Source organism: Arachis stenosperma, chromosome 10 (genome assembly GCF_014773155.1).
Source record: "Arachis stenosperma cultivar V10309 chromosome 10, arast.V10309.gnm1.PFL2, whole genome shotgun sequence".
NCBI lineage: Eukaryota > Viridiplantae > Streptophyta > Magnoliopsida > Fabales > Fabaceae > Arachis > Arachis stenosperma.
In genome coordinates this window covers 5,311,246-5,335,954 of record NC_080386.1, presented here as the reverse complement: position 1 = coordinate 5,335,954, position 24,709 = coordinate 5,311,246, and the positions used below count along the sequence as shown (strand labels likewise).

Here is a 24,709-nt window from a genome sequence, read left to right as displayed (position 1 = left end):
AGGTTAACTCTGTTCAGATTCTGTACAATTAGAACACAGAGTTATTAACATTTATGAATTGAATTGACAGACATCCGATCCTTGCAATTTTCTGTTCCAATATTCTTTCATAAAACTTAAACAAGTTACACTGAAACTTGAGAAACTAGTAATCCACTATGATCATTATCTAATCTACAACCTGCATCAGATTGTTGCAGTGTTAAGTGCTTCATGAAATTCATTCACATAAGTATTCCAGTATACCTAAACGTTGAGATTAATCCATCATGGCAAAAGATAAAGAAACAAACAAAGAAGAAACATATATACACTTTATTAGTCGTTCAACCTTATTAAAATAGAATATTAAATATGCAGCATAACTACAATTTCAGAAGAAATAGTAAAACCCATCTGAAAAGCATTTCAATTTTCATTTCCAGTTCCAGTTCCTGTTCCAATTAGCTCTCCACCTGAGGAAATTACAAGTCAAGCATGATGACGATCGTCATCATTATCAGCTTCTGAAGAAGCATCACCAGCATCAACATCATTTTCTGAAGAAACATTACCGGCATCAACATCATTTTCTGAAGAAGCATTACCAGCATCATCCTCATCATTATCATTATCATCATATTCTGAAAAAGCATTACGGGCATGATCCTCATCATGATCATTATTTTCTGAATAAGCATTACGGGAATGATCATCATCATTTTCTGAATAAACATTATCAGGCCCCGAACCAGGATCATCAACATCAGCATTATCAACATCGTACTCAATAGCAAAATCCAAGAATCCACCTCTAGGGTTATCAGAGCCATCAAGCAGGTCAATCTCATCATCAGTCAAGAACTGCCTGAGCTTCTCCCTGTAAATGGCCAACTGCTCCTCCAACAAAGACTTCTGATTCTCATGATGGACAATGGACCATCTCAAGTTATCAATGACCTCATTATCATAGTCCTGTTTCTGATCCATCATCCTCCGAAACTGATTGGCCTGAATCTCAATGGCGCTCTTCTCATTCTGCAGCCGGAGGATCATGGCCATGGCCTCCTCAGCAGCGGAGGCAGCCGCAATCCTCTCATTCTCGATCTCAGCACAGGCAGCACTGAACCTCTGCCTCTCAAACTTGACGAGATTTCTCAGCGCCATTACGTCGAACACCTCATCTTCAACGTGGTCCTCCTTGTCATCGAGAGTGTCCTCCATCTGAGACTTCTTCCGGGACGAGGGTTTGGGGATGTCAGCGTCGACAGCGTGATGAATCTTAGGGGCGGGGGCTGGGGCAGGAGCGGGAGGAGATCTGGGCGGTGGATAGTACGGAGGGAAATGCTTGAGAGCCTTGGAATTGGGATGAGAGATGCGGTAGATCTTGAGGGTGAAGAAGAGGATCAAGATGAGACCAAGGATGTTGAAGATTCTAGAAACGTAACCGAGGAGGATGAAACCGCAACTGACCTCGCTGGCCTGAGCGATGAATCGGATTGTGGAAGGGAAATCCATGAGTGCGAGGGTAATTCGGAGAAAGCGGTGGTAGAAGCCAAGAACGGAGTGAACTGCAACCAAGAAGCAAGTCTGCATCTGCATCTGCATCTGGGCCACCTTGTACCGCCCACTCTCTCTCTTTCACACTCCAACAACTTCTTCAATCTTAGCGTCAACGCCACTTCCTTTTCTTTCTCTTGCTATCATACTTATCAATTTACGACCAATGTCTCCTCTGTATTCATTGGATTTTCAAGAACAACAGCAGCAGCAACGTAATGCTACCCCTCTGAATCAAGAATGGAGATAGTTGTGGTTGCAAATGCATTCGGCGAAGAAATAGAGGGAGGGTTATTATTATTTATTATTATTATTATTGCATTTCAGTGTGTGCGAGTGAGGTACGTAAAACTTTCAATACCGTTGCCCATTAATCATTAATCAATAATTATTATTATTCTTATTTAATTCCCACAATCCACCACAGATATTGGCACACTGTTTTCTGGATATCAACGTCACCATCATTGCCACATCGTTATGTCTCCAATCAATATCTTAGGTGGAAACTCCCGTACGTAAAATTGATAATCGAGAGTTGTTAGATGATTTAACTGATTTGACAAAATTTTCATTTAACAACTCTCGACTATCAACTTTACATGAAATCGATTGTACTTAAATTTTCACCATATCCTATATATGTATCCATATTTTCTTTATTATTTTCAATATTTTTTAGTTTTTATTTTTAGAATTTTGTAGACAAAAATGAATAAAAAAATACTAAAAGTAAAAATGTGAATCAAACATGGTAATAATACTTTTATTTATTCATAAGCTCCCATAAAAATACGTTAACGAATTACAATAATATTTTTTTTTGTCTTCCTTGTGACAGGAAGATTCTGAATTAGTGGTATCTTTTTATTAATTACTGGTCTAGTCATCTTTCATGCTTTCACTATATATTAAATAAATGTTTACTAATTAATTTTGTCAAATACAACTATGCTTAAGTGCTAATAATGCAGAAGAACTTAGTATTTTAGTGTAGCAGCATGTAATGATTCCTATCCTTTCTTTATAATCTAGCAACTATTGTTCTCTCAGAATTTGAAATTCCTCACTCAACTCATTAATTATTAATAAGAAACTATTCAACACTAAAGACATTAACAGTCCTGTTACTTGAGGGAATTTTCAATGTCTATCACAAACCTATACTTGACATCTTTGTTTATGATCCTTTCAAAAGCTTCATTAGCATATTCAATGGGAATCACTTCTATATTTGGATAAATCTCCTTTTCAGCACACAAATCAATCATCTCTTGGGTATCTTTTGTGCCTCCTGCAGCACTTCCAGAAATGCTTCTCATCCCTGTCAACCACAAATAATACACATTCAAAGTTTCATTGCTTCAATATAAATTAATGCTTGTCATTACAACAATTTCTTTTTCCATAATTCAGAAGCAACATACCACCAATAAGGCTTCCTGGGCTTAATTTGATTTCACTTGGAGCCCCAACTAAGACTAAGACACCACATGTTTTCAGAAGAAACATGTAAGGATCAAAAGGGTGATTACCAGATGCTGTGTCAATTATAAAGTCTAATGACTCAGCCAATGCCTGCATATGTAGGAATCATAATCAATTTTGACCAAGATGAATAAAGAAGCACAAGCTACAATGTCAATGTTCTTTTAAATGATTCAGAATCTCTTTCACCAAAAGGATTAGAATTCGATTCTTGTTGTAATAACAACCTACTTACACTCATTTGTTCTTGATCAGATGAAACAACAAAATTATCTGCACCAAGAAGATTTAGGGCCTCATCTTTTTTAGATATGCTGGTGCTGAAAACTGTTACATCCAAACCAAAAGCCTTTCCAAATTTAACTGCCATATGACCAAGGCCACCAAGGCCAATAACTCCTAGAGATTTACCAGGCTGATTCATATTGTGACGAATCATCGGCGAATAAACAGTGATTCCGGCACAGAGCAAAGGTGCTGCTGAAGCCAATGGATAGCTCTTTGGTATCATAAAACAATACCTGCATAAATATGATATCAAATTCAACTGAACCTATCTAAGACTATAACCTTTTGCATATAAATTTTCTTTCATTACCTATGATGAACTACTATGAAAGTGGAGTATCCTCCTTTTGTGATTGTACCATCAGAATCAACACTATCATAAGTAAAAACTCGTCCTTTACCACATTGAATTTCAAGTCCTGCATTGCAATTTCGGCAGTCGCGGCACGAGTTAACATAAGTCCCTACTCCAACATGATCACCAACATTGAAACGTTGGACATTGGAACCAACCTTTGTCACAATGCCTGCAATCTCATGTCTAACAAAACTCATAGATTAGACTAAGACTAAATTGGATTATAAACTAACCATTATTTATTAAAAGATCATATACCCGGGCACAACAGGGTAATTTGTGGCACCAAATGAATTCCTTGTGGAAACTACATCAGCATAACAAATACCGCAGTGTGTGATCTTAACATAAACATCATCGTTTCCTACAGCCCTAAACAATCACCATTCATCATGATATAAATTAAATACTTTGTACCAAGAAAACAGAATTATGCTAAAGAGTGTTGGCAATAGTGATAGAGACTAATATACTTGCGACTGAATTTGTATGGTGAGAGAACACCAGATGCATCTCTTGCTGCCCAACCTAAGCAATCTTCATTGCCACCTTCGGAATTCATCATTATTTTCTGTTGCAAACCCAATTGGCTAATACTTTAGATTTAGACAAAGAATTTCATGAGAATTTCTATGATTTATACTCACACAAACATGCCTTAGGTAAAAATGATAGCTAAAATATGAACAAATATTTAATATTATATTAATTAATTTAATCGTATACCAGTTTATGTAAGAATTTTTAACTATAATTTTCACTTAAAAGTAACATACATGTGTATGTAAGTAAGAAAGTTATACTTATATGTCATATCTTTATACTCAAATGAATAAAACAAAATAGAATAATAATAATAAGAAAACGATAGAATTTTCTCTCAAAGAGAAAGAATGCAAAAAAATAAAAAAAATCAACAAATAAATAATATTGAAAGAGCATAGATCAGAAGCTAACACAGTAGTCAATAGGAGCCAACCTGTTTGAGTTTCTTCAGAAATCCGTTCTTTTTTTTTATATATTTTTTTTCAGGCTTCTTTACTTCAGCATTTCAGCAAATTCAATGGCCTTATAAAGCAGAAGAATCAAATAACAAGCGTAATGGCAACAAGGACTAAAATAGTGACACTTAAGAGTCTTAGACACGTTACTGTGACTAAATCAAGTCAACGAAGTCCACGCACATTGGCCTACCCATATGAATTATAGTTACAATTTAATGCTGAGATTTTAGTATAATTATGCTATAGTAATTATGATTATGGTGTAAGTATTGTTAAAATTAAAATTATATTTTTTTTATATTTTAATAACACTTTTTTTAAGTAATATTTTTTATTTTAATTCTAGCAACATTTTTTAAAACATTATAATTATCATAATCACCGTAACATAGTTATATTAGAATCATGTATCGACAAAATAGCATTTTAATAGAACGTTATTATATATGTAGTGCGTGTAATACTGTGATTTGTTTTAGATCAAATTCAAAAAGAATTGTAAACATCAGAAAGACTTGTATTCCATTTACTTTGATCAGGAGAGCTTTGAATGTTCCAACTGCCAACATCAAAATAAGACTTTTTCTCCATATAATATAAAAAAAATAATTTTTAAATATTTAAAATTTATTATAATAAATACCATAAATGAGCCAAAATAGTATTATATAATTATCCATGATGTTACAAAATTAATACGCAGCTTAAATATGAAATACAAAAGATACAAACAAAATTTGCTTGAACAGTTGAATTGATTATATTCTAGAAATCCTCACTGAAGGACAAACTCCACACAACAACAAATTATTCATTACTAACACATAGCACTAATCTACAGTATATTTTTACTTCAAAGAATTTTCAATATCAATCACAAACCGATACTTGACATCATTTTTTATGACCCTTTCAATAGCTTCATTAGCATACTCAATAGGAATTACTTCAATCTTTGGATAAATCTTTTTTTCAGCACATAAATCAATCATCTCTTGTATATCTTTTGTACCTCCCACAGAACTTCCAGAAATAGTCTTCAATCCTGTCAAATATACAGAATGCATATAAACCAATTTGTTATTACTATAAATCTAAATGAAAACTTAACATTACAACACCATAATTCACATGTAATGTAACATACCGAAGAATAGGCTTACAGGGCTGAACTTGATTTCATTTGCAGCCCCAACTACTACTAGAATACCAAGTGTTTTCAGAAGTGCCATGTAAGGATCAAAAGGATGATCACCAGATGCTGTATCAATTATAAAGTCTAGTGTTTTTGTTAATGCCTACATGTATACACATATATTAGCAATATTAGTCAACATTCAATTCTGAGAAAATAAATAAATGTGAAATAGATTATGTTTTTTTAATTTGTTATGCTTACTTTCATTTGGTCTTCATCAGATGAAATTACAAAGTTATCTGCACCAAGCAGATTGAGGGCTTCATCTTTCTTAGATATGCTGGTGCTGAAAACTGTTACATTCAGACCAAAAGCCTTTCCAAATTTAACAGCCATGTGGCCAAGTCCACCAAGGCCAATCACTCCTAGAGATTTTCCCGGCTGCTCATTCATCTTGTGGCGAATCATCGGCGAATAAACAGTGATTCCGGCACACAGCAAAGGTGCTGCTGAAGCCAATGGATAACTTTTTGGTATCTTGAAACAATACCTACACATATACAACAAAAAAATATGACATCAAATTCAGTTTACTCTAGCCTTTTTAACTCAAAAATATATAAACTATAGTAGCCAGTTACCTTTCATGGACTACTATGAAATTGGAGTATCCTCCCTTTGTGATTGTACCATCAGAATCAACCCCATTAAAAGTAAAAACTGCTCCCTTACTGCACTGATGTTCTAGTCCATCTTCGCAGTACTCGCAGTCGCGGCATGAGTTGACATAAGTCCCCACTCCAACATGATCACCAACATTGAAACGCTTGACATTGGAACCAACCTTGCTCACAATGCCTGCAATCTCATGCCTAACAAAAAAAAAAAAAAAAAAGAAGCAGATTACAGATACATTAGCTTCGTTAAGTTTGCAAGTTTTTGAGAATTAGTGAATGAGAAATTCTTGGAGGCCAGTAATTTTTAGTATTTTTAGTCATTATTTGACCAGCACAAATTTTAAATTGTTTTTAACAAATAAATTTTATTAATTTATGAGCATAAATTTCAAAAAATTTGGATGTAAACTGTATTGATTCATGTATGCAAATTCTGGTAAATATAAATGAAAATTATATGCTTTTTGTGTGTAAAACTCTTATAAATATGGATGCAAATTATTATTGGCCACGTAACTACTGACTAAAAAAAATAATATTTACTGGTCATATAGCATTGTTTTCAAAGACAACATACATACCCTGGCACAACAGGGTACTTGGAGTCACCAAATCTATTCCTTGTCCAAACGATATCAGCGTAACAAACACCACAGTGTGTGATCTTAACATGAACATCATCATCTCCTACAGCCCTGATGATCAATCATGGAATAAGTTAATATATATGTTATAAATTAAAGTTCAATCAGATGTTAGTTTGGTTAATTACCTGCGATTGAATTTGTATGGTGAGAGATGTCCAGATGCATCTCTTGCAGCCCAACCAAGACAATCTTCTGAACTCATTGTTTTCTTCTCTGTTTCACCATAAACACAAATTATTTTTCAATTTTCATGAAACGTCTTACACATGGATTTTTAAGGCAAGTAATAAGTAGTTAATAGGAACCAACCTGTTTAATCAGTTTTCTTTGTTTTCACAATTTGAGGCAAATTCAAGAATGGTGTTTATATAATAGAACAATAACAGGCTCAATATTACGAAAGCAGATACGTCATGATGACCAAAGCATGTAGACTGTAGAAACTTGGGTTAAACACGCCATTGCAATATCAACATAAAAGTCTACGCTCCTCGTACCTATAAAACTATGTGAAAAGCCGTGATAAATTATTTAATATAATATTTATTAAATTGTAATTATTATTTTTATATGAAAATATTTTTATTTGATTAATTACCTATATTAACTGCTTTTGTTAAGACCAAACTGAGTATTAATCAAATGAAAATCTTTTGGTTACGCATCTGATGACGTTTATCCAATAATGCTTGATGTTATGTGCACAAAAAGTCCAAAAGTCATTGTTTAGATTAGTATTCTATTAGGCATTATCTAAGATGAGAAAAAAAAAATATTAGAACAAAACCGTAACACAATGTCACTGCCGATAACAATTTTTTAATTAGTGAAAATTTAGATGTAATCAAATTTATGTAAAATTGATAATCGAGAATTATTAAATAAATATTTAGTCAATTCATTTAAATTATTTAATGGTTTTTTATTTTATAAATTCTAATTGTTTATTATAGTAATATTTGTTTTTGGTTGGGGAGGGGGCCTTTTCAACTAGTTATAACCGCCGCCTGTTAAATCGGTTTATAAAGTTTTTGAAAAAGTCTAGGGAGTCAATGGCCTAAGCGTACAATGTGTACAATGGAGGTTTAAGAAGTATTAGAGATATGACCATTAGTGTTATATTGTCCTGTTAGGTTACGCTTTTGGGATGAGTGGTTTCAGATATGGTATTAGAGTTCTAGATTCGAAAGGTCAAGAGTTCGATCCTTAGAGAACCCCAAAATCAGTTCAATTTTTTATTGAGATGTTTATTATCCTTGGTATCCGGATGGTTATCCTTGGTATCGGATGGTTATTCTAGCTAGTATGGTGATGTTCATTTTATTCATGGATCAAAAATTTAGCCCATTGTACACATTGTACAGTTAAGCCATTGGCTCCCTAGTTCATAGGCACTTATTAATGATGGCATATTGGCAAGTATACTAGATACACATAATTGAAGTGTTTGTATAATTTTGGGAAGGAGGGTTGAATCAAAGAGGAATATTATACATATAAGTCTTTTTAGCTTATAAATCTTATAAATTGATACAAGTTCAATAAAATACACGTATTACACTCTCATATTTAAGAGTAAATAAATACACGTTATTCAACCACTTTCTGTTTCCAAAGCGCTCTACTCAGCATGCATTATGAACGACTCTTCTTCTTTTTCCTTCATGAAAATGAGTTTTTTGCCAAATTTAAAGATAATGGAACTTCAAAAATACACCCAAATGATTACAGAAATACACCCAAAAGGATTACAGAAATACACCAAAAGGATTACAGAAATACACCCAAAATTCGTTGAAGTACACTTTATGCATAATTCATAACTCTTTCTCTTTCTCCTCCTCATCTTCTGATGCTTCTTCTTCTTCAAAAATGATTTCAGAGTTTGATGTCAAAAAACAATGGAAATCGAAAATAACAAAGAAAGAAAACAGAGAGAAAATCATGTAAATGAAGAAGGAGAAAGAGAAGACAAGAAACGAAAGAAAAGAAGAAGAATGAGAGGAAGAGGAAGAAGAATGTGCAGCAAGAAGAAGAAGAAGGTGCAGTAAAAACGTGCAGTAACGATTCGAAGCGCGTTAATATAAATGGCCTGTAAAGACTTGTATAAAAAAACACTTATATGTGGAGAATTATTCTGAATCAAAAGCTCTATTTTCTTAAAAAAAATTAGACACTTTATTGTTAAGATGGTAGAACAAAAATTTTGATTTTTTTTTTATTTTATCTCAATCTCAACCAGGGACGGACCTAAAGGGGGCAAGTAGTGGCCTCGGCCTCCCAAAACTTTAAAAAATTATACTTATATATGAGATGTGTTTAAAAAATAAAAAAATATTATGTAATTTAATAGTTTTATATGTATTATTTTTTATTATGTAATGAATTTATGTCTTAATTGTTTAATTCACTAATATTTTTTACTTAACTAATTTAATATCATACCCTCAAGTCTTTGTACCTTTTAAATTAGTTTTTACATAATAATCTCTATATTTATTTAAAAAAAATCATTTATTTTTTTATATTATTATATTTAATATTTATATTATTATATTAATAATGACTTACATAATTATATTTTGGTAATCACATTATGTACTTTAGATATTTTTTTTGTAAAAAATATTTATTTTTCTTCTAAATTTATGTTGTTAAAAGAAAAAATTTTATAAAAATATCTTATATCTTGTATTCTATAAGAGTATTGTGTCTTTTAAATAATTAATAATTTATAATTTATTTTCAAATTTTTAAAATTTTGAAAAAAATAATTTTAATTAATAAGATATGTGATAATATTTAACTAAACACGCTATAAATTATTGGTATTTTATAATTTTATAATGTATTATTGATATTGTTATATTTTTTTATATAATTATCATATAAAAAATAAAATTTAAAAAAAATTATAATTATATATATTGATAAATCTTTTAAAAAATTAATTTTAATAACTATATATTAATTATTTTTATGAAATAAAAAAATTATCTAAAATTCGGTCCTCCTTATTAAAATTTTTGAATCCGTTCCTAATTTCAACTATTTGTGTAATGAGATTTATGCCCTTTTTTTTATCATAAATCATGATAAAATTTTTAGTATAATCAATTAAATTTCAGATACTAATATTAATGAATTACATCCCAAATCATCTAATATCTAGAGCTTGCACTAAGCTAAAACAAAATCACTAAGTTGTCTAAAATCTAAATTATGTAAAATATCTTTGCCTTATGGATGTTAAGTGAAAAATTTTGTACCCAATTCTATTATAAAACCCATTGTGTTTCATAGAACGTTATAAATAAAAAAATATACTTTAAAATATGAAAAAATTATAAAACAATTTTAAATATTATTTTTATGTGATTAAATTAAAATAAACAAATTCTGCTTATGCTGCACTTACAATACATAGTCGATTCCTAAGTCTGAATAAAGGAGGGGTTGTATTAGGCTTTCGACAGCCAATATAAAAATTTAGTCGAATATTCATGAATCATGACATGGATCAAAAACGTTATTGCGCTAAAGTTATACACTACAAGAAAAATGTGTTTTAGCGACAAACTTTTAGTGGCAATAACATAATGGCCACTAATTCTCTAATTTAAGTTATGTTTTTGCCGTAATTATATATTTGCCATCATTACTATATGTTATAGTGGCCATTATTACTATTACCAGAAAATTATTATCTTTTATGACTTGTAATTTTAATTTTTTTAAATTATTATAGTGGCCATTATCATTATTACCACTAAACTTTATAATTACTTTCTTTTTATTATCCCTAAATGAAATTGAAAAATGGAGAGAGAGAGACTAAAAAAGGAAGAGAAGTATCAAAGGAAGAGAAGTATCGACATTGGGTTAATTCGTGTGCTTTCCTCCATCGCCGATCACCGCCGCCGTAACCATTGCCATCGCTGACAGTTGCCGTCCATCATCCTACTCATTGGACCTCATTTCCATCCGATCCACCACAGATCTACATCGATGTCATCGTTTGTTCATCTCAAATTTATGTTGCCAAGGTCTTCCAGCCACCATTACAGCTCTTGTTACAACACCACACCTCCGCCGCTTGTACCGCCGCCGTTCTTACATGTAGACGCACAAGATCATCGCTGTCGGTAGGTCTTCTCTGTTTATTTTTCGATTTAGGTTTCAATATTTAGAAGCCTGTGATGCTCTCTCTGTATTATTATTTTTGCTCTGTTTGCTTGCTTGATTCTAATGAATCTGGCATATCAAGCTAAAATTGAAGTGGTTAAGTGTTTCAGATCCTAATTTTTTGTTTGCTCTGTCTTCTCCATTCTTGCTTCTTGATCCACCATTCTTGCTTTCTTGCTCCGTTTATATTTGGATTTTAGATCCTAATTTTAAGTGTTTGAAATGCTTCTATAGAGTTTCATTAAGATTTTGTTTGCATTAATGCTCAGAATATAAAAATGTTTCTAATTCTGTGGTTTTTCTAATTGTATGATTTTTAGAATATCATCCCTATACTTGGATGCAAGTTCAGAAAATGGATAACAATTCTGAGCTGGTTAAAAATTAGATGGACTGGTTCTAAACTAATTTAGAGCTTATTGAAAACTAGAGAAGTAGTCCATAATCAATGTTGAAACTGCAGGTTTTTCTTTCACTTAAAAGTATCTTATGCCCAAAGAGTTGGTATCACATATCAACTCAGTTCCTAATATCTTTACTTTTAACTTTTTGTTTTTTTATTTCAGGTTCAAGCAGAGGCCTCCTCTACCTTGGAAAGAAATCAATTACTCAGTCAGTATATTTCTCATCATTTTGTTATTGGTTATATATAGCCATAAAACGAGTTAGCCTGATTCTATCAATACCGGTAAGTGCATTAGTATAATGGGGGATATGTTTTTAAGGTTATCTGAAATTCTAAATTGTTTTATGTTTTTGTTATAATGGTATCTAAAATTTTTAATTACTTTCTATTTTGTTATTCAATCTGTTTTTATTTGTAGTTTGGTTTAACAGTATTATCTTGTTTTAGGAGGTGTTTTTCTTAGCTTATAATTTATAATCATTAAATATGAAAAATTGAAATTTCAACTGTATGCTTCAAAATAAATTGCAATTAAAAAGGTTGTGTTGCTTTTGAGTTTAAAAAGTGATTTTGAATAAAATTGGCTATAGATATATTAAGTGCCTTGATATTCTAGTTTTGAATTTCGTGAAGTTTAGTTTTCTATGGATTTGTATATAGGCATTTGGTTTGATATCTCAATTTAAATTTGAATGCTGCAGTTATAATCTTCTTAAAAGGAGAGAGGTTTGCAAGGGAGGAAGAGAAGGTGGCAAGAAATCAGCCTAATCACAAGCCTCCACCAAGGCTTCTTCAACACTGAAATCTCATTCTTCTCATCCTACTCGAAGAAATGAAGTGCCGTCTGCAAATGCTGTTGCAAGTCAAGTTGCAAAGAGGCCCTATTCTTTTGGTGGCCCTGCTCATGATGAAAAAGGTGTGTGTCTCTTTTTTCTTTTTCTTTTTTTTTTACAATCTAAATTTTATGAAAGCAATAGTAAAGTGCATTTATCTTGACTAATTCAAAATCAATGTCGATAACTGAGCTAAAGCTATCCATTGATAGACTCGAGAAGGAGCACCATTTCTACTTTGTGAAATTGAGGGATATTAAGATACTCTGCCAAACACCAGAGATAGAACACTTACCGGTATTGCAATTAGTATGATTCTCTGGTCTTTTAGTGCATTAGTCTCTTGATTAATAGGTTTGATAGAAGTAACATAATTCATGGTTCAATTGTTTTTCCTTTTATTAATTATTCAATGTAGGTAAGTGTAATGTGGTGGAAAGTTCAAATGAAGGTAAATTCAATGCTTTAATGTATTCATTCATTTATCACTCTAACATAGGTGATATGTTATTTGATACTGCTTTGTATAATGTATTCATTCATTTATCATTCTAATAACTTGTGACTTGGAAGACATGTCTTAGAATTTGAAATCTCACAAGCATTCCAAGGAAAAACCTGATAAGGTAATTAAGCCATGAAACCTCCTTTTAGGTATAAATGGAATAAATTATTTCACTTCTTTTTAAATGTTTTTGTATAGTAGGCCTTCACATCATCATTCTGCCTCTCTTTTTATTTATGTTTTGTGCACACCACCAAGTATAAGAGAATGTGTACAATTGATATTCATGAATAAAAGAAAAATTTAGACACAAATGGAGTTAGTATATAAAAGTTAAAACTATAAATGCTTGCTGCACAAATACTGGTTGCAGGGTGCACATGACCCCCACACTAAACTGAGATAGCATTATATGAGAATCTCTATAGAAAATGAGATCAACTAATTGTATTTCGATGATAAAACTATGCATGTGTTTTTATTTCAATTTAAATCGAGCTATATTAGTTGCCGATAACATATCTCATGTAAAGTATGATTAGCCATTGATTATAGATTAAAAAGAAAAATAAGTTGGATTGAATTTCAGCTTGTAAAGCAAAGGAAATACGTCAATCTAATAGGATTATTATTCCGTCAGTTAATCTTGTGAAACAAACTTTGTAAGCAACATTTCTATGTACTTGTTCATTTAGGGGCCTTGCAAAAATTGTTCCTGCTCTTATTACTGGAAACTCCATTGTGCTCAAGCCTCCAACTCAGGTAATCAATCATATCCTCCATTCACATAGTTCATGCCATTGAAAGAAAGTGCAATACTTAATTCTTTTTTCAGGGAGCTATTTCTGCTCTTCACATGGTTCATTGTTTTCACTTGGCTGGTTTTTCTAAAGGCCTAATCAACTGTGTTACCGGCAAAGGCTCGGAGATCGGTGACTTTCTTATAATGCATCCAGGTGTGAATTGCATAAAGTGAGTGAGAGTTTAATTTGTTCCCTTGTGAATTCTGATATGAATCATGCTGCCATTAAAAAAAATTGACTTTTACTTTCTTGGTATGTGTGTGTGAGAATAGCTTCACTTGTGGAGACACCGGCATTGCAATTTCAAAGAAGGCAATGGAGTTGGGAGGAAAAGATGCATGCATTGTATTTGAGGATGCTGATCTTGATCTTGGTTCCTTAAAACTCAAGGATATAACGGTACGAGCATATAGAATTGATCTTTTCAAGTATACAATTTTGTGTTCATGTATATTATTAGTTGCATTCATTAAGAATGATATGTAAAATATTTGTAACCATTATGGATTTTCTAATAAAGTTGTAAGATGTTTCTTACATAGCAACATTTATCTCTAATCGTAGACTTAGTGGCTTACTTGAAAAGAACTGTAATATATACACAACTTTTATATATAATCTCTTATTTTGATCTTATTAATTCCCTTCATAATAGAATTATGATCATTATGCTTTTACATGTAGGTAGCCATGATGAATAAAGATATGAACCCCATACACTCAACTTGCACAAGTGGAAGGAGATCATAACTGAGTCATTGAGATATCAGTGAATTTATTAATGAATGTATATAGTTACATAAGCTTATAGGTTTGTAGTATTTTTTGTTGTTTAGATTTGTAACATGATTTATTACTTTTCAAGAGAAATTTATGTATAAATATTTTGAGTTTAATGAAATATCTCATTTTGTAGTAATTAATTTCAGTATATTTATATTATGTATAATAATAATTGTTGGCAAAAATAATTGAGATTCTAGAAAAAAAGATAGTTCGTTGCTTCTAAGAAAATAAGTATAATATAACTAAAAAAGTCTTAAGATTTTAGCGGCAATAGTAATGGCAGCTAAAAGTGAATAATAGTATAGTTTTAATTTTTTTTTTAGTGGCCATATAAATTGCCGATAAAATAGATTTTAGTGGCAATAGTAATGGCAACTAAAAGTGAACAATGTTTCCATCTTAGAATTACTTTTAGTGGCCATATAAATTGCCAAGAAAATTGCCCCTAAAAGTTATATACTTTTTGCGGCCATTAAAATGGTCTTTACCGGCAAATGTTATAATGGCCACTAAAACCTTTTAGCGGCAAAGCATAAGACGGCTAATGTCTAATTGCCGGTAAATGTATTAGCGGCTATTTTTATTACCGCTAAAAGTAAAATAAATGGCCGCTAAAAGTTATTATTTTTGTAGTGATATCGTTATTCGGAAGTAACGCGCTGTATAACTACGTATAGTGCCAAATGAGCAAGAGCCGCTGCATCGGTGCCCGGATGTAGTATTAAATGAGCAAGAATTCCTGTATTTTCATGAACGAACGAGGATAAATAAGCTAGTTCACAAAGAAAAAGATAAAGGTAAAGGTTGGAGCAATAGAAGATTGAGATTCGGAACATGGAACATAAGCACTCTGACAAAAAAAATCCATGGAGGTGGTGAAAATCATGACAAGGAGAAAGATTAACATCATGTACCTACAAGAAACAAAATGGGTCGGTGCGAAGGCTAGGGAGTTGAATAATTCGAGTTCAAATTTTGGTATACAGGAAAGGTGAAGAATAAGAATAGGGTAGGTATTATCGTGGATAAACAGTGGAAGAATGACGTAGTGGATGTCAAGAGGGTGGAAGGAGGTACTTTTCATGTGATTAGCGCCTATGCACCGTAAGTGGGTTCGGACGAGCAACACAAGATAAGATTTTAGGAGGATCTAGAGAGTTTGGTCCAAGACATACCTTCGGAAAATAAGATTTTCTTAAGAGGAGATTTAAATGGCCATGTTGGAAGAGAAGTGAGTAAGTATGGAAGTATTCACGGAGGCCGTGGTTTCGGGGTGGTCAATACCGATGGTAAAATTATTTTAGACTTTTCCTCAATCCTTGACCTTCTTATCGCAAATACATGTTTTAAGAAGAGAGACGAACATCTTATAACTTATAGGAGTGGCATGACAAACTCTCAAATCGACTTCTTTTTGTTGAGGAGAATTGACCGAAAATTTTGCATTAATTGTGAAATTATTTCGAGGGAGAGTTTAACAACACAACATAGGATGCTCGTCATAGATTCACGTTGAGCAAAAGTTGAGAAAAAGACATCATACGAAAAACCCAAAGACGAGGTAGTGGTGGATGAAAGGTAAAGAACAAAGAAGATTTTTAAAACGGGTAAGAAAATAGGCAAAATGGGATTGAAATGGAAAACGTGGAGGAAATGTGAAGGAAACTGACAGAAGTTATTAAAAAAATAGCAAAAAAAAAATTTTGGTAAATCTAGAGAGATATGATCAAGAGACAAGGAATCCTGGTGGTGGAATGCAAGTGTACAAGAAAAAATAAAGGCAAAAAGGGAATACTTTAAGGAGTGATTTTTTGTGTCGCAATGTAAATAATTGGAAAAAATATAAGGCGGCTAAGAAAGAGACAAAATTGGCTGTAAGTTAATTAAGGACAAGAGCATATGAGGATCTCCACTAGGGGTGGAATAAGGTCAGGCGGCCTGCCAGGAGCCTGCAGTCTGGCCTGTATTTGGCCTGACCTGTTATAAATAGGCACAGACTCAAGCTCTTTTAAAAACCTTAATATGTTAATAGGTCAGGCCCAAATTCACTAATTAGCCTTGTTGGCCTGTCAAGCCTGTTTGGACCTGTTAAAACATAATTAAATATATAAATAAATTTTTATTATTAACAAAATTATGAGATATTTTAGATTTATTATATTTTATTATAAATATTTTTGTATATTTTAAATACTTTAAAAGATTAAAAATTCTTATAAATATTAAATATGACATATTACATATAAATATTTTTATTAAAAAATGATTTTTTAAATAATATTTTTATTTTTGTTAAAAAAAATTATCAGACCTTTTAACAGGTTTCAGGCCAGGTTAGACAGAATAACAAACCAGGTCCAGTACTTTATAAAGAGCCTATAACAGGCTGCAGGCCAAACTCAGGTCAATTAACTACATAACAGGCCAGGCCTATTAAGAGCAAAGTTTGGCCCCTGTTTCCATCCCTAGTCTCCACCAGTCTTTAGGCACGAAGTAAGGAGAAAAAGGAGTATATAGAATCGCAAAGAGTCATGAAAGAAGAATGAGAGACTTGGATTAGGTTAAGTGTATAAATGATAAAGATTGAGAGGTTTTTGCTCAAGAGGAGAATATCAATGAAAGGTGGAATAGCTATTTTTACGAGTTATTTAATGAATGACAGAAGACTCTTCCAAGTCTTGGTCGGTTATACACGAGGAAAGAAGATCAAAATTTCGACTACCATCCAAGGATTTGAGACTTCGAGGTAAAAAATGCTCTAAAGTGGATGAGAAATGGCAGGACAATAGGACCCGATAATATTCCGATTGAAGTTTGGAAGGGCCTTGGAGAGAAAGGTATCAGTAGTTAACCAAGTTTTTTAATTAGATTTTAAGGTCAAAGAAGATGCAAGATGAGTGGAAAAAGAGCACCTTGGTACCTATCTACAAGAATAATGGGGATATACAAAATTGCGAAAACTATACAGGGATCAAATTCATGAGCCATATCATGAAGTTATGGAAAATGATGATAGAACGAAGGCTGAGACAAGAGACACAAGTAATAGAAAACCAATTTGGTTTTATGTTAGACAGATCCACCACTGAAGCGATATACATATTAAGAAGGATGATGAAAAAGTATTATAGTAATAAAAGGAATCTACGTATGGTGTTTATTGATTTGGAAAAAACGTACGATAGGGTCTCAAAGGAGGTCTTATGGAAGATTTTGAAAAGGAAGAGAGCAAGGATCGCATATATTCGTGCAATTAAAAACATGTATGATAGGGCTAAAACTAGTGTGAAGACTCAAGCTAGTATGATAGAGGAATTTTCTATTGATATAGGATTACACCAGGGATCATTTTTAAGTCTATACCTTTTCACATTAGTCTTGGAAGTACTCACAGAGCATATCCAAGAGCTTGTGCCAAGGTTCATATTTTTTGCCGATGATGTCATCCTTATAGAAAAGTCAAAAGAAGACCTAAAATAAGAAGTTGAATTTATGAAAAGAAGCTCTAGAAGTGTATGGTCTGTGCATAAGCCGTAGCAAGACGGAATATATGGAATGTAAGTTCGGCCGCTGAAGGAGAAACCCTAACACGGAGGTGAAAATTGGAGACATCTTATGAAAAGTTAAAAGTTTTAAGTATCTTAGGTGCATCATACATGATAATAGAGAGATTGAACATGATGTAAATCATAGGATCCAAGTAAGTTGGTCAAAATGGCAGAGTGCGTCTGGTTTTATATGTGACAAAAAAGTGCATTTAAACTTAAAGGTAAATTCTATTGTACTGCTATCAGACCGGCTATATTTTATGGTATAAAGTGTTGGGCGGCCAAAGGGGAGCACAAACATAAGTTAAGTGTGGTAAAGATGAAGATGTTAGGATGGATGAGTGGTCATACACGATTGGATAAAATAAGGAACGAAGATATAAGAGAGAGAGTTAGAGTAACACCTATTGTGGAAAAGATGGTAGAATTGCGTCTCAGGTGGTTTGGACATGTGAGAAGAAGACCCACAGAACATCCAATCAAGAGGGTGGATGAGATGGAAGATGGATAAGGGGTGAAAGGCAGAGAAAGACCTAGAAAGACCATTCATAAGGTGGTTAAACGAGATTTACACGTAAACGGTCTCTCTGTAGTCAATATGATACATGATAAAATTCAATGATATTGTTTGATTTATGCAGCTGACCCCACCTAATGGGACAAGATTTTATTATTGTTATTGTAAATTAAAATAAATAAGCACACATATAAATAACAATTAAAACATGTTAAATTAGTTTGCAACCATGTCTTATTAGGACTTGTGTAAATTCTATAAAATAGAATAAATAATAGAGTGATTAATACTTGAAAGGAGCTATAATTAAAAAGAAAAATTAAAAGAAAGTATATTAAAAAATGATTGATAGAAAATGTAAAAAATATAGAATGTCATAATTAGATATTATTATATAATATTTACACCATTGTTATTATCAATTAAAGAATAATGTTAGGTAATTAATTTTTTTCAGCCAGCATCAGTTAAATCTTTTAAATTTTAAATCCTAAATTATAAATCTAAACACTAGAATTAGCTAATGTTGACTAACTAAAAAATTGGTTACATGTATTTTCTCTTAATAAAATTGATACAATTTTAGAAGTTGTAATGCATTTCCTATTATTATCATTACTACAATTGATTTTCACTTTTTTAACTTCCTATCAGTACATGAATACATGCGGGTGAGGATGATATATTCAAATGTTATTAATGTAATTAATAGAAGTGAAAAAAGAAAAAATTGGGCTGATTTTGAGTGGATTTTATGTTTCATTGTATGCTTTTTTCTAAGACTTTTCCGCATTTGCTTTGATCAGTCAAATTTTATAGTTGAATGACGTTATCTATTATCCTAAATGGAGGGCAGAATTTTTTCTTATTCTGTTCAAATTTCATTTTATTTTATGAACATTGTGGAAACTCTGGCTATGGTGCAAAGTTTGTATCCTTAGTTGCAATTAGAAGCTTATATACACCACATGATCACACCTAAAGTGCAGTCAACTAAGCTAACTTCCTAACTGTTTTAGTTACAATTCCAACTAACTTGTGCCAGCTGGACTATAATCTAACTAACTGGTTTCCAAATTGGTTAAGCTGCTGACTCATCTTTGTCACACATTGGTCATGATCTGCTACAAACTTAGCTTTTGTCTATTCATATATGAAAATACACACTTTCATAATCATATTAACACCCAATAATGCTTAGCATTCTCCTCCACAAAAGAGTATCCATTAAATTATTATTCATAATGCGCAAAATTAATACATTGCTTGAATATAGAATACAAAAGATACAAGGAAAATTGCTTGTTCTATAAATTCTCACACAAAGACAAATTCCACACTAGTAACAAAGTATTCATTACAGATACATATCACTAAACTACATTTTCTTTTTTACTTTAGGGAGTTTTCAATATCAATCACAAACCGATACTTGACGTCACTTTTTATGACCCTTTCAATAGCTTCATTACAATACTCAATAGGAATTACTTCAATCTTTGGATAAATCTCCTTTTCAACACATAAATCAATCATATCCCGTATATCTTTTGTACCTCCTACAATACTTCCAGAAATACTCCTCAATCCTGTCAAATAAACATAATGCACATAAACCAATTTGTTATTATTATCTAAATGAAAACTTCACATTACAACACTATAATTCAGACGTAATGTATGTAACATACCAAAAAATAGGCTTCTAGGGCTGAACTTGATTTCAGTTCCAGCCCCAACTGCAACTAAGATACCAAATGTTTTCAGAAGTGCCATGTAAGGATCATAAGGATGATCACCAGATGCTGTGTCAATTATAAAGTCTAATGTCTTTGTTAATCCCTGCAGCATGTAGCAATATTTGTAAACATTCAATTTTGAGAAAAGAAATAAATAAGAAACAGAGGATGCTTTTTTAATTTGTTATGCTTACTTTCATTTGGTCTTGATCAGAGGAAATCACAAAGTTATCTGCACCAAGCAAATTGAGGGCCTCATCTTTCTTAGATATGCTGGTGCTGAAAACTGTTACATTCAAACCAAAAGCCTTTCCAAATTTAACAGCCATGTGACCAAGTCCACCAAGGCCAATCACTCCTAAAGATTTTCCCGGCTGCTCATTCATCTTGTAACGAATCATCGGCGAATAAACAGTGATTCCGGCACACAGCAAAGGTGCTGCTGAAGCCAATGGATAACTCTTTGGTATCTTAAAACAATACCTACACATATACAACAAAAAAATATGACATCAAATTCAGTTTACTCTAACCTTTTTAACTCAAAATATATAAACTATAGTAGCCAATTACCTTTCATGGACTACTATGAAATTGGAGTATCCTCCCTTTGTGATTGTACCATCAGAATCAACCCCATTAAAGGTAAAAACTCCCTTACTGCACTGATGTTCTAGTCCATCATCGCAGTACTCGCAGTCGCGGCATGAGTTGACATAAGTCCCCACTCCAACATGATCACCAACACTGAAACGCTTGACATTGGAACCAACCTTGCTCACAATGCCTGCAATCTCATGTCTAACAAATAAAAAAGCAGATTACAGATACATTAGCTTAATTCAGTTTGCAAGTTTCTGAGAATTAGAAAAAAATTATTAGGGGCAAATACATACCCTGGCACAACAGGGTACTTGGAGTCACCAAATTTATTCCTTGTCCAAGCAATATCCGCATAACAAATACCACAGTGTGTGATCTTAACATAAACATCATCATCTCCTACAGCCCTGATGATCAATCATGGAATAAGTTGATTAATATATATTTATATGCCATAAATAAAGTTGATTATTAATTACCTGCGATTGAATTTGTATGGTGAGAGATGTCCAGATGTATCTCTTGCAGCCCAACCAAGGCAATCTTCTGAACTCATTGTTTTCTTTTCTGTTTCACCATAAACACAATTATTTTTCAATTTTCATGAAACGTCTTACACATGGATTTATAAGGCAAGTAAGAAGTAGTTAATTAATAAGAACCAACCTGGTTAATAAGTTTTCTTTGTTCTCTTAGCGTTCACAATTTTTTGATGAGGCAAATTCATTCATGAATGGTGTTTATATAGCATAGGATTAAGAAGGTGAATAGTACGAAAGCAGATACCTCATGATGACGAAAGCATGTGATAAAAGTCTACGCCCACGTTCATGTTATTTTCCATAATTTATTTCTCATTTTGTAAGATCAAACTGTGTATTAATCAAATGATATATCTTGTGATTACGCACCTGCAGACGTTTATAACCATATTACCACTAACGCTTGGTATTCTTCTATGCACAAAAAGTTTAAAAGGCGTTGATTAGTTTAGTATTCTATGCATAAAGATAAATGTTGCCTGAGTCAAGAAAAAGAAAAATAAGAAGAAGAAAAACACAATTCAGACAATTGAAAATGAATTAGAATTTTATAACGAAAAAGAAATTAATTTGGATATAATTATAATTTTATCACGTCATCTAGCAGTTGTTACCTCTAGTAAAATAATCTTAAGAACTACTATGGCGTCCGAAACTAAACGTAATATCAATACAAATCGACACTTGACGTCTTTATTTATGGCTCTTTCATAAGCTAAGTTAACATATTGAATTGGAATTACTTGTATATTTGGATAAATTTCCTTTTCATGTCGTTTTCAGAAACACTCCTCAACTCTGTCAAACGCAGGAAAATTTTTTTTTTAAAGTGACCATGTTAATAAAGTGGTAAAGTGATATTTTAATTATTTTTGAATTTGTAACATTTATTATCTCTGTGAATTTCACTATCTTAATTAAATGGTAATTAATAGTGTACTTTTTTTTCTAAAGTAACAATAGATCCGAATCCCAAATGCAGACATAATGCATAAACAAATAAATTATATATGGCTATTTTAAAAGAAAAAACTTATCATGTATTACAATAAAAAAAAAGTCTTAAGAGCTAATATCGCTCAACCAATATTGCATTCATTATTTAATAAAAATATTCAAAAATTTTAAAAATAAAAACATTTAAAACTAAATAAAAAGAACATCTGAAATTCAAACTCAATAAAATTTATTTTTGATGGACTTTATATTAAACTTATTTTATATCTTGTTATTATATTAGCTAAAATTGTCTACTATCAGTTTTTTTATGATAGTCTACTATGATATTAGTTTTTATCATTATTCAATGGTTTTTTTTTTTGCCGATAATGATTTTTTTTATCTTGTATTCAATACTTTTTTTTGTCGGAGGCCAAACTTGGCCCAGACCCAATAAACAAAACATATGCTCCAACCCGACCCGGTACGTGGTCTCCTTGCTTCAATGCTTTTCTTTTGGTCTAGAACACATACAATCCACTTCCTTATTTTAAGTTTTTATAACCAGGACTCAAACTCCTCCCTTTGTTTACATATACAAACTATTGAGACAAAAATATAAAGATATCATGTTGAAAAATATTAAATTAGTATATTTTATATTTATTTTAATAAAAAAAATATAAAAATATACTAATAGATATAATTTATTAATTTTTTAAAATTATATTTTTTATTATTAATTTATTTTTCCTAAAATTTTTAAACAAAAAAAATAAAATAAATTAGACTTTAATAATTTGTTCTAATTTTTTACTAAACAAAATATATGAACATTAATTATTGTGTATCTATCATTTATATCTTATTTTCAATATCTTTATTCGTAAACCAAACGCAACTTTAGGAGACCAACAATTCTTCTCCTATGACATTGCCTCAGCAGCTGCCCTTTTTTTTTTTGTGGATAGGACCGGGAAATGCTTCTTTAATTTAGTGACTCATTCAGTTAAACCCTATAATGATCTTTAAGGTTGGCGTCGAGTACTAAAATCGTCTTTGAAATTTCAATTACACCAATTACGTCCCTGAGATTGAAAAAAGTGTACCATATTAGTCCCTAACTTATTTTTTATTAACGACGTGATGATATAGTTTAATGACGTGGACTGTAAGTGACACATGTTACTCTATGATTTGGTCATATGTAATGATTTGATGATGTGGTGACTATCGACACGTGACATGCTGATGTGGATGGTTGTACCACGTGTCACAATGTTATTAGGCCACATGTCCATTTGTGCCACGTGTTGCAATAGTATTTGTCCATGTGTCATCCATTATTTAAGACCCAAGACTTTTGAAAAGTCGTATTTTGAATTAATCTCAAATCATATATTTATTTACAGTTTTAATTTCAGAAATTATTTTATTGAAAATAATTAAAGGCAGTTTTGATTAATTGGATTTGAAATAAATTAAGAATTTTTATCCAAACTGCATAATTATGGATTATTTTACTATTTACAATTTAAAGTTTTAGAAATCCAAAAATAATAAGATTTGGCTATTTAAATTAGGAGTTTATCTAATTTTATAATTATTGAGTTATTCTCCATATTTAAATTATAAAGTTAGTAGTTACCAAATAATAAGAATTTTATATGATTTAATTTAAATACTTTATATTTTTATAATTTAATACTTTAAGTTTTAGGAATAAAGAAAATTAATTATATTATCTTATATTTTTAATTAGAGTATTTGATTGGGAATCAAATTAGTATTTTGATACAATAAATAATATTTTAAAGTAATTTTAGAAATTTAATTAGATTTCAAAATTTATACTCCATGCCCCAATTTTATTAAAATTACGTTACTCTAATTAAACCCAAAATCTTAATTTTATACACAAATTCTAACCCCAATTAAACTACAATTTTTTTCTTTTATTCCTAATGAAACCCTAGCCGCCACCCCTCCATCAGCAAGCAAAACACAAACCAACACACACACCCAACAAAGAAAAGAAACAGAAAGAAAAGGGAGAAGAAGGATCCGCAAAGAAAGAAGGAAGAAAGGGGAGACGGAAGCAGGGGAAGGGGAGAAGAGAGGGAGCTGCGATCCACAGAGGAAGGAGGAGGGAGACCGTCGCTGC

The 24,709-nt window shown here is 31.7% G+C and overlaps 5 protein-coding genes across 18 annotated transcripts; 1 reads left to right on the top strand and 4 right to left on the bottom strand.

Moving 5' to 3' along the window:
• Window positions 1-294: 294 nt before the first annotated feature.
• On the bottom strand, window positions 295-2,122 carry LOC130954997 (probable myosin-binding protein 6). The gene has a single exon (XM_057881777.1). It carries the CDS (start codon window positions 1,585-1,587, stop codon window positions 472-474), a length of 1,116 nt encoding a protein of 371 aa, XP_057737760.1. The 5' UTR covers window positions 1,588-2,122; the 3' UTR covers window positions 295-471.
• A 158-nt stretch (window positions 2,123-2,280) lies between these two features.
• Window positions 2,281-4,890, bottom strand: LOC130954998 (probable cinnamyl alcohol dehydrogenase 1). 3 transcript variants are annotated; one of them, XM_057881778.1, is made up of 7 exons: window positions 4,653-4,885; window positions 4,147-4,244; window positions 3,932-4,045; window positions 3,626-3,856; window positions 3,263-3,548; window positions 2,967-3,117; window positions 2,281-2,863 (listed from the first exon to the last, which is right to left on the bottom strand). In XM_057881778.1, exons 2-7 carry the CDS (start codon window positions 4,236-4,238, stop codon window positions 2,667-2,669), a joined length of 1,071 nt encoding a protein of 356 aa, XP_057737761.1. In that variant the 5' UTR covers window positions 4,239-4,244; window positions 4,653-4,885; the 3' UTR covers window positions 2,281-2,666. The 3 variants fall into 3 exon arrangements, with proteins under 3 accessions (XP_057737761.1, XP_057737762.1, XP_057737764.1); XM_057881779.1 differs by having other exon boundaries at window positions 4,631-4,686; XM_057881781.1 differs by lacking the exon at window positions 3,932-4,045 and having other exon boundaries at window positions 4,653-4,890.
• A 436-nt stretch (window positions 4,891-5,326) lies between these two features.
• LOC130955000 (probable cinnamyl alcohol dehydrogenase 1) lies at window positions 5,327-7,597 on the bottom strand. The gene is made up of 7 exons (XM_057881782.1): window positions 7,449-7,597; window positions 7,265-7,352; window positions 7,074-7,187; window positions 6,457-6,687; window positions 6,077-6,365; window positions 5,825-5,975; window positions 5,327-5,722 (listed from the first exon to the last, which is right to left on the bottom strand). The coding sequence occupies exons 2-7, from the start codon at window positions 7,339-7,341 to the stop codon at window positions 5,526-5,528; spliced, it is 1,059 nt and encodes a 352-aa protein (XP_057737765.1). The 5' UTR covers window positions 7,342-7,352; window positions 7,449-7,597; the 3' UTR covers window positions 5,327-5,525.
• Window positions 7,598-10,946: 3,349 nt separating this feature from the next.
• LOC130954995 (uncharacterized) lies at window positions 10,947-14,790 on the top strand. 12 transcript variants are annotated; one of them, XR_009076554.1, is made up of 10 exons: window positions 10,947-11,284; window positions 11,891-12,012; window positions 12,432-12,646; window positions 12,776-12,860; window positions 12,982-13,014; window positions 13,137-13,189; window positions 13,764-13,830; window positions 13,904-14,040; window positions 14,144-14,270; window positions 14,556-14,596. XR_009076554.1 is itself a non-coding variant. In XM_057881772.1 (10 exons), exons 3-10 carry the CDS (start codon window positions 12,563-12,565, stop codon window positions 14,619-14,621), a joined length of 597 nt encoding a protein of 198 aa, XP_057737755.1. In that variant the 5' UTR covers window positions 10,947-11,284; window positions 11,891-11,936; window positions 12,432-12,562; the 3' UTR covers window positions 14,622-14,790. The 12 variants fall into 12 exon arrangements, 6 of the variants coding, with proteins under 6 accessions (XP_057737755.1, XP_057737759.1, XP_057737758.1 ...); XM_057881772.1 differs by having other exon boundaries at window positions 11,891-11,936; window positions 12,762-12,860; window positions 13,148-13,189; window positions 13,962-14,040; window positions 14,556-14,790; XM_057881776.1 differs by having other exon boundaries at window positions 12,762-12,860; window positions 13,148-13,189; window positions 13,962-14,024; window positions 14,560-14,790.
• Window positions 14,791-19,916: 5,126 nt separating this feature from the next.
• LOC130954994 (probable cinnamyl alcohol dehydrogenase 1) lies at window positions 19,917-21,897 on the bottom strand. Its single transcript, XM_057881770.1, has 7 exons — window positions 21,731-21,897; window positions 21,544-21,631; window positions 21,358-21,471; window positions 21,035-21,262; window positions 20,656-20,944; window positions 20,414-20,564; window positions 19,917-20,311 (listed from the first exon to the last, which is right to left on the bottom strand). The coding sequence occupies exons 2-7, from the start codon at window positions 21,618-21,620 to the stop codon at window positions 20,115-20,117; spliced, it is 1,056 nt and encodes a 351-aa protein (XP_057737753.1). The 5' UTR covers window positions 21,621-21,631; window positions 21,731-21,897; the 3' UTR covers window positions 19,917-20,114.
• Window positions 21,898-24,709: the final 2,812 nt, after the last annotated feature.

What these genes read in the sequence shown, in the direction of transcription:
- LOC130954997 (XM_057881777.1), bottom strand. Translation starts at nt 1,587, where the DNA reads ATGCAGATGCAGATGCAGACTTGCTTCTTGGTTGCAGTTCACTCCGTT.
- LOC130954998 (XM_057881778.1), bottom strand. Translation starts at nt 4,238, where the DNA reads ATGATGAATTCCGAAGGTGGCAATGAAGATTGCTTAGGTTGGGCAGCA. An exon ending in TTCATAGTAGTTCATCATAG is followed by an intron (nt 3,549 to 3,625) that starts GTAATGAAAGAA and finishes ATATTTATGCAG; the next exon opens with GTATTGTTTTATGATACCAA. An exon ending in CTGATCAAGAACAAATGAGT is followed by an intron (nt 3,118 to 3,262) that starts GTAAGTAGGTTG and finishes CTACATATGCAG; the next exon opens with GCATTGGCTGAGTCATTAGA.
- LOC130955000 (XM_057881782.1), bottom strand. Translation starts at nt 7,341, where the DNA reads ATGAGTTCAGAAGATTGTCTTGGTTGGGCTGCAAGAGATGCATCTGGA. An exon ending in CCATACAAATTCAATCGCAG is followed by an intron (nt 7,188 to 7,264) that starts GTAATTAACCAA and finishes ATTGATCATCAG; the next exon opens with GGCTGTAGGAGATGATGATG. An exon ending in AAGTACCCTGTTGTGCCAGG is followed by an intron (nt 6,688 to 7,073) that starts GTATGTATGTTG and finishes TTTTTTTGTTAG; the next exon opens with GCATGAGATTGCAGGCATTG.
- LOC130954995 (XM_057881772.1), top strand. Translation starts at nt 12,563, where the DNA reads ATGAAGTGCCGTCTGCAAATGCTGTTGCAAGTCAAGTTGCAAAGAGGC. An exon ending in CAGAGATAGAACACTTACCG is followed by an intron (nt 12,861 to 12,981) that starts GTATTGCAATTA and finishes TATTCAATGTAG; the next exon opens with GTAAGTGTAATGTGGTGGAA. An exon ending in GGTGGAAAGTTCAAATGAAG is followed by an intron (nt 13,015 to 13,147) that starts GTAAATTCAATG and finishes GACATGTCTTAG; the next exon opens with AATTTGAAATCTCACAAGCA.
- LOC130954994 (XM_057881770.1), bottom strand. Translation starts at nt 21,620, where the DNA reads ATGAGTTCAGAAGATTGCCTTGGTTGGGCTGCAAGAGATACATCTGGA. An exon ending in CTGATCAAGACCAAATGAAA is followed by an intron (nt 20,565 to 20,655) that starts GTAAGCATAACA and finishes TACATGCTGCAG; the next exon opens with GGATTAACAAAGACATTAGA. An exon ending in CCCTAGAAGCCTATTTTTTG is followed by an intron (nt 20,312 to 20,413) that starts GTATGTTACATA and finishes TTTATTTGACAG; the next exon opens with GATTGAGGAGTATTTCTGGA.